This window comes from Belonocnema kinseyi, chromosome 9 (genome assembly GCF_010883055.1).
Source record: "Belonocnema kinseyi isolate 2016_QV_RU_SX_M_011 chromosome 9, B_treatae_v1, whole genome shotgun sequence".
In the NCBI taxonomy this organism is placed as follows: domain Eukaryota; kingdom Metazoa; phylum Arthropoda; class Insecta; order Hymenoptera; family Cynipidae; genus Belonocnema; species Belonocnema kinseyi.
In genome coordinates, this window is record NC_046665.1 from 80,013,370 (window position 1) to 80,027,091 (window position 13,722).

A 13,722-nucleotide genomic window follows, 5' to 3' on the forward strand; every position below is an offset into this window, starting at 1 on the left:
TACAAGCTATCTAAGGATGGTACTATGGAACGCCACCTCAAGGTAGGCCTAGTGGCGCCATCTCTTGGTCAGGCCGGAAACTTATCAATCCACCCTCGTATTTGTACAATTTTCAATTAAAATGTTTAAATTATTTTTTTTCTAATTTAAGGAGTTAAAAATTGTAAGATTTTATTTGCAATTATAAATATCGAACAATCATAAATTTCTTCAATAAAAACCAAATACAAAAATTTTAATTGAAAACGTTATCTATTAATCAATTTGAACTTGAAGACGACGTTAATGGTTTAGTAACAAATTTCTTAGAATTTAAAACAAAAATGTAATCTACAAAAAGTATTAATGATCAAAAGAGTCATCGTCGCTCAGACCGTATTGTAAAATGTTAACTAGAGATCACATAGAAAATTTAGTATAAATCACAAAAAACTTTTCAATCTATGCACAATACTTTTCGAACCAAAATTACCACGAAAAAACAATAAAACTGAAATGTGTTCTCAATGGTGCGTTGACATTTTTCAACAGTAGGGGATAAATTAGAAATAATAAAAACGTCCCAATAATATACCATGAGCAATGCACATATAAATGCACACAATAAAAAAAATATTTCGTGAACCATACATGGCATGGATATCGACTGAGAAATAAATAAAATGCGCCATTCAATCAGAAGATCGTATAAAGATAATAACGACAATCATCAGAAATATCTTTCGCGTTTTCGCCAATAATCTGATATAAATATGATTTTTCAAAGTATGGTTTTAAAATTTTAATATGAATAATTTGGTTTTTACGAATATTTATTCTCTAACTTTGAGATCGACCGAACTTAGTGCTAAGCATAAAAATAAAGATATAACTATTAGATTGTAATTACTACATCAATTTGTTATAATTATATGTGCGAGTGCCTTCGTGTAAGGCCATACACTACTAGTACACTTACTAGATACTGTTAAAAAATTGTTTTTGTTGTAGTCTAAAATGATACCTTCAGATTCAGCGTGTCTTTATTGTCTCGTAGCAGCTACATGTAGTCATCTAAAGGATTCATTTTAGCCTATTCTATTATAGAAATTCTTAATGAAATAACCAATATCCAGAACGCAATTGTATACTTATTGTTCTTTATTGGATACATAATTTCTTGAAATTTTAGTAAACGGAGTCATCAGAGAATTATTGTGTGTTATTAAACAGTTCTGAATTTAAAACCTTCAAAACTGAATAAAGACAATTTCGAAATCTTCGAGTTCGGCAAATTATTAGTAATAGTAATAGTAAATAGTACTAAAATAGTAGATATATAAAGAATTGTCAACATCAGAGTTTTTTTTACAAATTCTAACTCATAAAAATGCATAGTTCTCAAAAACCATGACATTACAAATTAAAATGTCCAACTAACATTTTCCAGAATTTAAAAATTGAAAGAAAATCGCATTTCTTACATAAACAATAAAAATTACATTTTTTAGTTAAATATGACCTAAAAACAAAATAGTAATAGAATTTTTAATTTAATTTCAATAGAACAATTAAACATTTCGAACTTGATACCTTCCGGATTAGTTATTATAGCAAAACGAAAAACAGAATACCCAAAGATCGAACTTTAGTAGCAAGAATAAAATATATCAGAATTCTATAAATTTTTAACTCGACACTGGATATGACTGGAAATATAACTTGCCAAAAAATATCGGATGAGATATTTTTATGATAAAGTATCACCTAGTAGAGAAAAAAAAGTAATTTTTGTGCAGAAATATAAAAAAAATTAATAATTTATTTTCTAAAATCCATATATTTCATGTTTTTGTCGTCAATTCAATTTGTGTATAATAATTAAATTTAGAACCAACAATTTTGTTTTGTTCCCAATAAATCCGAAAAAAATAATATGCCCAGTTTTTTAAAATCTTGAAAGAATTCTTAATTCAACACATTTAAAAAAATATTCTTATTCGAAATTAGTTTTCCTAATGCGAGAGAGAAAACAAATTTTTTTCGACGATGCAATTTCTGCCCAAAGTTTTGAGGAAGAGAAATTCTTGAGTAGAAAAGGAAAGTTCCATGCGGGAAAGCTGAAATTCTTTATTTTTCACTTCTGTCAAGTTTCATAATACTACTTGCCATTTTGGTCGAATGCTTTGTTACTACATGCGGGAGAAGAAGCCAGAGTCGCGTCAGTTTTCTCCCACGCCTTTTCTCTAAATTCTCTCTATCAACCCCTTTCGAAAGTGTACACAACCCTGACTCACCCCTTGTTGCTTTCCGCTGGGACTCGAAGAAGTCAAGACGCGCTGCTTCCGTCGCATCTTTGCAATTTAATTTTAGCATCGGCTCTGAAGAGTCTTATATGTGTGGCTCAATAACTCGGAGAAAACTGTATATCAAATAGCAATTCTGTTGTAAAAGGGATCAGAAGAAACTCGACCACAAATTGCTTAAGATTTACTCAGGAAATTGCATATTAATCATTCATTTTATGGTTCCCCCTTACTTATTTTATTTCATAAAACGCTAATTTCAATGCCGAAATTGCTTCAGAATCTTATGCTGTGAACTTGCAAGCTTATAAGCTTTGAAATTTATTGCCTCAAAATTGAATATTTTCAAAAGGAAGCTTCCCGCACAGCATCGTATGTCGGCAATATATCCTGATAATATTCCGGGATATCCTGCTGACGTTCTAAAGATATCCTTAGATTATTTTTAGGATATCTTGAAGAGAGGAAATCTTGATATCCCCATGACGTCCTCAAAATATCCTTGAATATCCAGAGCATGTTCTATGGATATCCTGATTCAATTATGTAGGAGATCCGTGGTATGGAAGAACGTGTTCATTCAAGCGAGGAAAACAGTAGGGCCCCACTTCCCGTTTATTAGTTGTATCAGGTTACGACATGCCTCGCAATCCAACAAAAATGATTCAGTCGCCCCTGTTTATTTACGTTCGGAGGGCCTCAATTTGTGCCAAGGCCAATGCCGAGAACGTCCGCACGTTCAAGTGTACTTTATGTCGTGAAGACTTGAATATCGAATTATTTCTTCGACTTTCGTGCTGATGTGAATCGCAGTGTTCTTGGCGTGTGTAAAGTTTATCAGGTCGTGGTCACTCCGTGCTTCTTGGAGTTAACTGTTCGAACCTGGCTGCCCTTTTCGTAGTCACATATGACAATCTGATCATCTTCGGAGCTCGAAATGAGGAGCTCTCCACTGTTCAAGAAGTCGATTTTGTTGATCCGGTCGGTGTTCTCACGCAAGACTTTTATAAATTTAAATCTCTGCACCACTCCGTCCACGAGGTTCATTTCAAAAATGCGGCGCGCGAACTCTTTTTTCCGCACTTCCGCTCACCCTTCCTGATTCCTTTCTAAATAAGGGGAAAAATTCTCCGCGGTGTTGTGGACACGCGAAATCTGGCCAGCGACCCGCCAGTAGCGAACTATTGACGCGCGCACTATTTTGATGTTTTTAGGTGAGATATTCTGAAAAATTGTAGGATATCCTAAGGGCTTCCTACGGTTATCCTGTTGCTGTGTAGGTTTTGAAAATACATACAATACAATTTACAGGGCTGCTATAGGTCAGGGCTCTTCAGCGAGGGGAAATTTGACAGCAAGTAGGTCAAGGAATTTTATAAAGATAACGAAATTCATATAATTTAAAACTGGTCGGAGAAAGTCAGGTATGTCAAGAAAAACCTGAAAGAGTCAAGAAATTTTCTATTAACCTGAAGTTGAAGTTAAATTTATTATTTTGTTTATAATTCTGCAATTTTGTTCAAAGTCACTATTTTATTATGAAACAGTAAACTTTTATGTTAAAAATTTGTCTTTTTGGGTTAATAATTAATTGAACTATTTGGTAAAAAAATTAATTTTGTTGTTAAAAATTCAAATTTTTATTCAGCAAGATCAACAGAAGATTTTTCTTTTATTGAATATTAGGCAAAAGTGAAATTATACAGGATGAGCGATTGAAGAAATCTCCCCCGCTGTTCCCGCGTTCAAGGACTCTTTTTTTATCATTTATATTTTGTGAAATAATACAGATAACATTTCTGATTGCACCCTCAAAAAGATTAGTAAAATAAATGATAGAATCTATTATAATCCAAAAATCGATTTTTTCCCTAATAGATCCCTTTTCTCGGATCGCGTCACATTTGATTGAACACTTGCTTTTTTATGAGTTGAAAATTTAATCATTTTAGTAGAAAAGTTATATTTGTGGGTTTAAAATATAAGTTTTTGTAGAAAAATCAGTTTTTGGCTTCAAAGTTCAACAATTTTGTTTAAAATTAATTTTTTTGTTACAAATTTATATTTTGAGGTTGAATTTTCGACTTTTTTGTAGGCAATTCGTATTTTGAGCTTGAAAATTTAACATTTTAGTTGAAATTTGTTTTTTTTTTATTGACAGAGAAATCTTTTTTGCTTGAAAATTGGACTTTTTTGTTGAAAATTACTCCTTTTGGTGAGAAAATCAATATGATTTATTTGAGAATTTAAGTAGTTTGTTTATCATTTCTATTTTTTGGTTTAGTTCAACTGTTTTTCATTGAAAATTAATATATTTTTTAGTGGAAATATTAACTATTACGTTTCTAGTTGAGAATTAATTTCTTTTAATCGAAGGTAATCAGTAATAATTTCGATCGAAAACTCCTTTTTCCTTGGTTGAAAATTAATTTTTTCAACTGAAAATTTCATTCTTCTTTTTCGGTTCATGTTCAAAAATTCAACTACTTATTTTAGTCCAGGCGCTGGGGAGCTGAAACGAGGTATATCTTGCATTCAATCCGGAAAAGTTAGTTAGTGTCCATTTTTGTTCATTTTGGAGTTTTAAGAACATACTAAATTTGCACAAAAATAAAAGGGCGGCTCGCTCCACGATCTCGAAAAAAAGGTGCAAATTTCATGAAAAATATTTTTCTCTAAATTGAATAGTTTTAGAGTTATAGCCGGATGAATTATACCAACAAGTACTACAATGTAAAAAAAAATCGATCGATTTTTATATCTCTATTGGATGTAAATAAAAGGACCTTCGTGTATGGGAGTAAGTTTACGAAAATTTGTAAGAACCCACCGACCCCTGCAGAAATCGCCCGATTTCAAACTTAATACCGATCTGGTCCCGATTGAATTTCCCGATCTGGCCCTGATCGGTAGAACTCTGTGGCCCATACCTCGGACCAACTGTGCCAGACCAATTCCCTACTGAAACGCCATCTCTATGCACTCGCAGAACTAGTGCTGCTTGATGTTTTCTGATAGTGCAGTGAAGTTTGTTTACATACTACTCGTTTATAATATTCTATCAATGATTAAAAATGCATAATGCGAGTAAGCCACGTGTTCGGATGCACCAAACACCAGCCAGTATACCTCGAAACCTGCACGAGGAAAATTAGTATAAGTAATTACACTCTGTGGACTCATTGAAACCTAACCTCAAATACATTAATAATTAATTAAATTGTTTCAGGTAAAATTAGTATATTTACCATTAGATGAGTCAAATATTATTATATGATGAAATTTATCAAGTTCTTTTGTATTCAATAATTATTTAAGAACTCAAGTTTTTTCGATTTAATGTAGAGTTAGAATTATCAAATCTATTGACAAGAAATGGATTGCAGTATGCACAAAATTGTAATGTTCTTAGATTATGAGAATAAAATATGTGATACGATCGATTCTGTTATTGAAACTTTGATTCTGTATTAATAATAAATTCATTACAGACATACATTAAGGACAAATTTTCATAACATAAATTTCAGAATCAAGTAGCACAGTCAAAATGCAAAATGCTAATTGTGTAGGGATTCCAACAAAAGCTAGTTATTCAAATGCGCATGCGTCGAATTCGGCATCTAATTGGTTTCGCGCGATGTTTAAAATTCTGAACAAAGTTATTTTTGTTTTTTATTATAAACAATGACATTTCAATTTATAAAAATGTCCATTAAGTCGAAATTAATAATTAACAATCTACAACCACGTTCTGGAACTTCTCAAGAAGTAATTCAATTGACAGAAAATTGAACTTCTTTACAGTAAAATGATAATAAATCGTAAATCATAGGTTATTTCCCGCTGATTTTCTTTGGAAGCATTCGAAAATGTCAAGTTGTAGCGAATCTTTTTGCGAAAAAAGTTTTTCTAATTTGTTAAGAAGTTTTATAGAGAAAATTTTTTTCAAGAAATTAAAATTGTTAATTTAAATAATATTGGTTATCATCCATTTTTTCATAAAAAATTAACCTTTTCCTCGAAACTGATACCATCTACAATAATCTTACGTATGTCAGAAGCATAATTAAATTTTGTAGTCTGAAACCTCTTCTTTTCGTACATGTCATACTTTAATTTTAAATGAAAATAACTTAATTGGAAATTCAAAATATTAAGGTTGCCTTCGAAAGGAGAGGACCATTCGATAGTTTCGAGTTTACTTATATTAAATCTCAAGTCTTGAAATTCACGAATGGATTATATTGAGACTGATTGTATACCGATCGGGTTTTCCGACCTGGCCCCGATTTGGGCGTGTGTTTCATCCGCGATCTGGTACCGGCCAGGATTCCTGATTGGGACCCGAACCGGACTGGTCTGGTCCCGATAGGGGCCAGATAATTTCTGCATGGGTAGCGATGAATTTTGCAATTGATGCAGTTGTGATATTCCAATTAGGCCGGGAATTTTAGACACGAAACAGTAAACAGCTCAAACTTCGTACAATTTCATGGATGTTCAAGAAACAGAAGTCGGACACGTTACCACCTACCTAAAATACACAAGATACTATGGGTATTTTTTTTGAAGGTTATATATTCCGTAACAAAAATATGAAACATACATTTTTAATAGCCGAATTTTTTTCATTCCAATAGCAGAAAATGTAAAAGGCAATATAGGAATAGCTCGAATTTGATTTATTTTGATGTGAAAGCTATCAACAAAGTTGAACATAGTTGTCACTAACTTTTCCGGATTTAATGCAAGGTAAAACTACCTAACGCCTGGACTATTTGGAAGTTCCTGTATTTTGTTGAAAATTTGTGTTTTTGGTAGAAAACTAATCTTCTTCGTTGAAAATTTATCTCGCGAGTTGAAAATTTAACTATTCTATTGAAAATTCTCTTTTCTCAAAATCAATCTTTTTAATTCATATTTACTCTTTTTAGTTAAAACTGCATTATTTTGTTAAAAATGCCCCTTTATTGGTAGAAAATTAATCTTCTTGTTTGAAAATTCACCTCTTTAGTTAGGAAATCAGGTATTTTTGCTGCTATTCTTTTAAATGTTCCGCCGAACAGCGCTCTATAAATACTAAGATTTTACCAAACCCCCGCCCTCTAAATCGTCTCACGTAATTTGTGGATGACCTCTTATAAAATTATGTAGGACTGTTATCACTAAACGTTTTTAATATAAGTTTTGAAACAAACTTTTTTTTGCAATAAAATTATGATTCTTCCCAACTTAGGAGATTATTAATACTTTAATACCTTATACTTGGGTAAGGTTATTTTTATACCCGTTAGAGAAAATTCCGGAAATCTAAAAAATTTCGAAATTGGTATTTTGTAGCAATCCTTTTACAGAGCTTCGAACGAATTTTAAAAATACTGAGGGAAACCCGTTCCTCACACAAAATATCGAATAATTTTTTAATTTGAAAGCTTCCGAATGAAGGGTGGAAATTGAATGATATTTGACCTGGAAGTGAAACCAATTTCTTTCTTTCATATTGAGAGGATAGGGGCTTTTTTATTTATACCATTTTTACAGAGTTTGAATCAAATATTGAATACAGCAGTAAACTTCTCTTATTCATTCAAGTGATTTTCTGTATGATTGTAAAATCCGGGTTGTTTCTATTTTTAATAAGTGAAATATTGTTTTTCTTAGCAATAAAAAACTATCGAAATTTAATGAAGTGTTCTATATTGCTTGTTTGGCATTGATCTAAAACTATATATGACGTCCATCCTTTTCAGAGGAGGTATTCAGCTCTAACAAGGCACTATGGTTCTCTCCGAGTGGTACGAAATTGGCCTTCGGCTACTTCGACGACAAGAATACACCAATAATGAGCATCCCCTTTTATGGGTATCCAGGCAGCATTTCGTTCCAATACACATCAGTCATCCCCATTCATTATCCAAAGGTGAGTGCCCATATTGCTTTTCTCATAATTAATATTAATAACATTAATTTTTGCTTAAATTTCAAGTACAGTGTTACTCTTCTATAGCGCCGATTTTGGGGCTGGCGGTGGGTGGGAACGAACTCATTATAGCCAGTTTCGGATGTAAACAGTGAGGGCGTATAAACTGTTTCCGGTGGATTTTAATGCATGGTAAAAAAATATTTGTTCTAACACGTAGACAAGGGTCAACTGAATATTTCACGGAATTGAGGCAGAAACTTTATTGATACGCGTTAAATAAATGTTTTAGCTGCTTAAGTCCTTTAAACGTTTACGGGCCGCTGAGCATCTCGTTTAAAAGGAGAGCTTTGTCTTGAATAATCGTTCCAGATACTAGGTCGCTCACTTGATTAAAACATTCGAAGACAGCTATATCCACAAAAATAGACTCTTTTCAGCAAAGCACTGCACGTCAACACTTCAAGTATCTAAACTTGATCGGAACTCTCTTTCTACTCTCTCTCTCTCTCTCTGCCTGTTTGTTTGTCTGTCTGTCTATCTAATACTTCTTTTTTTTGTCGATTCGTAGAACCTACTATTAGTTACGATAACGATTTTTCATAAACATTGGTCCAATAACTTCGCGATATGTATTCGCGGGTCAGATGGCGCTGTTGTCAATGGCAAGCGTATTTAATCATTGCACGAAATAATCCGATCAGTCCCATCGGCATCAGGAACTGGGAATATACTGTTCATAATCTACTGCAGACTACAATTCTTGGCCAATTTTGATGTTTTTTTTAATGCTCAGAATTAAATCCTGCAGAACGTCATTGGGCCCGATTTTTCAATTTCGCTCTGTGAAATTTATTATTTAAACAGATAGATCGTCAAAATTGGACATTTTACCATTATTTTTTCTCCGAAGAAAAGACTTCAGAGAAGTTTCTATCTATCATAATTATTGTAGATACACTTCAATAACATGAATATTAGGTTTAATATTTAGGTTAATTGTTATAAAGAATTACTTTCATACGGTGTTCAACCACAAAAAAAAAACTTTATCTTGATTAAAAATGCCTAAATCTCTTGTAGAAGTAGTATTAAGAATGGAAAATAACCATTAGTTAACAATTACCACTATTATAAATATTCCAATAAAAAAATTGTGTTATTTTATTTTTTTCGAAGATGTTTTTCTCATTACCTAACTTTCATATTAATTCCAAATTATAATAAATAGCTGCAAAAAATATAAATGTTAAATATTTTTATAGTTGATAACAATATTATGAACAAATTTCAAAATTTAGCGTTTTCCATCAGAAAAAAATTATTTTTTCTGCTAAATCATGTTGTAGTTTTCTAAGTGCTTATAATTCATCAAAACAGTGTGGCAAAAACTTGCTATTGTTATTCTTATTAACAATATTTTAAATAAACAGTCATCTTTAGCAAGTTGTTTAGTTCTCTACTGAATTGCATAATAACATGTATATTATTAATGTCTAATTAATATTCGAAGTGATTACAGACTATGAAGATTATTTAAGAAGAATCTAACTAATTTTTAAATCTTTAAATATTTGAATTCCCGCTGACATTAGAGGTTAAAATCTCAAATACAAGAAAAACTTCTTTACAGAAAAAATTTAGATTTCCATTAGTACCCATTTTTGGTTTTAAATGAGTAGCAACAAAAATGAACCCCACTTGCTGAAAATAAACCCAAAGGGATTAATAAGCTCTAAATGATACCTTATTTGGTGTTCTAAGTAACCGCAATTGTAATTTAGCCTATTTATGAAGAACCTATTTTTCGGTTTGCCCATTTCGACGTTTTTAAAAATTAATAACATAATATTTACCTCAAAGCGAACATGCAATCGAACTCTGTTGGACATAATTTAATGAAGATAATTAAATTACACAAAATATTACCGCAATTAAATTAGATAAAATGACCTGATAAATATCATTTGCAGGTTATGTAGCAAAGTTGTCAACATAAAGGCATATTCATATTATGCAAGAAACTTTTCGTATCAAGTCATCGGTCGATAACTGTAAATTGATCCCCAACTTACCAGCCCTACTTTGCAAGAGTTTGGTTTGCGTATGCGCCTCCATGTTTTTTTCAAGAGCGTTCTAAACTGAGGAACCCTTTGGGTTCTCTACATGCATCTTTTGAAGCTCAAGTTCCAAATGATACCAACTTTTATTTGAGCCGCAACTTTAGTGACACCCAGTTTTTTCTGTGTTAAATCTACTCGATAACGTAAAAAATAATTTCAAATACGTTAAAGGACAATAATTTTATAAAATTTATAAAATATTATAAAATATATACATAAAAAATTCAATTAAAATATTATAAAATTTCTCTGTACAGTTCTGAAGTGAAACCTAGTAAAATAAAAAAAGATTCAGAAAAACTAAAATAATATGCACAAATAAAGGCAATTAAAAAATAGTATTTTCCCGAAAACGTAAATAGAATAGCCATTAAGCAAAAGGGAGCAAGAACGATATATATGAGTTTTAATCCTGATTTTGAAGTATCTATATAATTATTAATTCATAGTTTTATTAAAACATTTATTTTTCTTGAAATTGATGACTTACTGGCTAGATACCTTTTTAACAATCGGCTACAATTGAAAAAAAAAATTCTTTCAAATTTAAATCATTCAAAGCTGCAAAACTAGAAATAAAATCCTTTTAATACTTTATTTGTTATTATTTCAGAATGATCAGAATCGAAGATGATTTCAGTTTAATATTTTTAAAAATGATAATTGTACAATTTCCTATTCAGATCCTTAGTAGCTAGATAAATCATTTCATATTGAAGATGCTAAACACTTCATAATTTATTTCAGTTTGATACATTATAAAATGGAATTTAATAATAACATAGAAGCGTTTGAAATTGAATAATTTTGATCTAGTCTCGAATTATTACGTGTTATTATGCACTATTAGGAAACATCTGCCCATTATTATGCATTGTTGGAAATTCTCATACATTTTCCGAATCATTATGCGGGTTTTACTACTCATTATTACGCGTTATTACTATTGCTCATTATTACGCATTATTACGAATGATTACGCTTTTTTACTGATTATTTCACATCATTACGCACTTTGACGCGACTTTTGTTCACTATTATGCAACTATTGCATATTATTACTATGCGTAAAGTAATATGCAGGTGTCCATTTTCCTTATTATCTTCCACTGTAAAAACATTCTTTGGCATGCTTATTACTTTTTTTTTAATTTTATTTCAAAATGATGTTCTCCTTCTTCCCCCTAGTTTTTCTTGTTTGTGACGCAAAAGCATAGAAGGAATTTAGAATTTGTTGCTCGTTGAAATTTTTAACGTCGGCCCACCTTCCTTAGCAGGAGTCTCTTCTCTGTGCAAAGAAACGTTGCCTTTGCTTTCGCTAGACTCTCAGAAGATTTAAAGGGAAATCATGAGAGGCAGAGAAACTCTGTGGGAGGGGGAAGGTAAGAAGAAGGGGAGGTAAAGCGTTTTACCAAGATTTTTCTCATATCATCAAAGTCTTCTTATGAACCCTTATTAATGTCGTCCTTTTCAGGAAAATGAAAAGCCAGTTCGTTGAAAAATTCCACACTAAAGATAAGTGCTGCAACTTCTATGTAAATTTTTCCCTGACTTCCCTCCTTCTTCTCCATTTCATCGTCCCGCATCTAAACTTTCTTGAGCGACAAAAATTATCTGCCCTCGAACTTGTTTAATTTAAAAGTCAATTTTCAAGTTTAAACCATTGGTATCTTAATCAAAACAAACAAGCAATCGTGATGGAAAATTGCATACGCGAAGTATGAGATTTTAAGGTATAAAGATCTTTTTCTATAGCAGTAAATACTTTCAAAGTTTAAAGTGAGATGAAACTATATTTCGTGTGCTTCAGAAATGGGATCTCCCGCCCCCCTCTTTAACTCATAATTTTTTTTTTAATTTGACAATCGCCTAAAGTAAGACACAGAGAATACGAACATAATATTTGATAAGACTTCTGTGCAAAATTAATTATTTAAAATAAAGTTCATGTATAAGTAACATATTGAATTCAATACGAAAAGCTTAAAATTTCAAGTCGAAATATATTTATTTTCGAAACAAAAAAGTTGAATCTTTGATTCAAAAGTATGATTCTTGAATCCAGAAAAGCAAAATCTCTATCCAAGAAAACGATTTTTCACAAAGCAGTTGAAACTTTAACAAAAAAAAAAGTTTTAAAAAATCGTTAAATTTTCAACATACAGATATGAATTTTCGACCAAAAAAGATCAATTTACAACCAAGAACATTTCTGCCAAAAAATACAACATTTTCAATCTAGAAGTACAAACTTTTTGTGCAAAAAGACTAATTTTAAAAAAAAACAGTTGAAGTTAAGAAAAAAGTAACTTTTGAACAAAATTTTTTTATTTTCAAACGATTCATGTAAGTTTCCAACCGGTTGTTTAAATTATTGAACAAAAATGATTCACGTCAACCAAAAGGAGTTATGTTTTTAATAAAATAGTTGAACTTTCAAACCAAGAATACGAATTTTTTTAGCAGACAGTCAAATTTTGATTTCAAAAGGACGAATTTTCAACAAAATAGTTCAAGCATCAACCAATACGAAACAATTTTTAACCAAACAGTTGCACTTTTAAGCAAAACAGATCAAATGTATACCAATAGAGTTGAACTACCAAATCTGAGAGATTTTCATTAAAAAGAGAAAAAGAAACATTAACAAAATTGTTAAATTTTTGACCCTTAAAAGGCAAATTCTCTGCAAAACAGTTGAATTTTTATGCTAAAAATGTGAATTTTCTACAAAGCAGTTTAATTTTATACCCGAAAATTTGAGTTGTTAACAAAATGTTAGTTTTCAAACAAGTATTTAAACCGGTTAAAAAAATTATTTAAGAAAGAACAACTTTCAAAAAAATAGTTAAATTTTTATTCAAAGAAATGGATCTTCTTAAAGCTAAAAAATGCTATGCATATAGATTTTAGAGTTGTTGATTTTTAATATTAGTTGAAAAAGAATTTTAAATGGTGGAATAAAAGTTCTCACATAAAATGAGTTTAACTGAATATGAAAGACTAAAACACCCTTAAATCGCGAAAACTATACACAAAAAATGGTGATTGATGATTATTTCGCAAAGAGTGAAACGCACAAAAATGACAAGACGAATAGTGGTATCAGGGACACATAGGATATCAAATATACAACAAGAATGATGGTATGCATTTTTCCCTTGTGGGCCATATTTTCTGAATAATGCACCCTGAAAGTGAGTTTTACTGCGTGGGTCGCAAACTCCTTTCGTATTTTATATCTCAAAATCGAGTCGTTTCTCAATAAAAAAAGGTTCAGAACTATAATTGTAGATAATTTTCCGTTCTAAATTTTCAATTCTGAATATTTTAATCGTGAAACGACTTCATTTCCAGATATAAGCTTAGAAAAGAGCGTGCGAGTTGTGCG

The 13,722-nt window shown here is 31.1% G+C and overlaps 1 protein-coding gene across 6 annotated transcripts in view; it reads left to right on the top strand.

The window, feature by feature from the left end:
• LOC117179413 (venom dipeptidyl peptidase 4) overlaps positions 1-13,722 on the top strand; it is a 794,327-nt gene that overhangs the window by 680,306 nt on the left and 100,299 nt on the right. For all 6 annotated transcript variants that reach the window (XM_033371173.1, XM_033371175.1, XM_033371177.1 and 3 more), the window contains exon 8: positions 8,039-8,208. In XM_033371173.1, the coding sequence (XP_033227064.1) occupies positions 8,039-8,208 (170 nt within the window). The remainder of the gene's footprint in view (positions 1-8,038; positions 8,209-13,722) is intronic.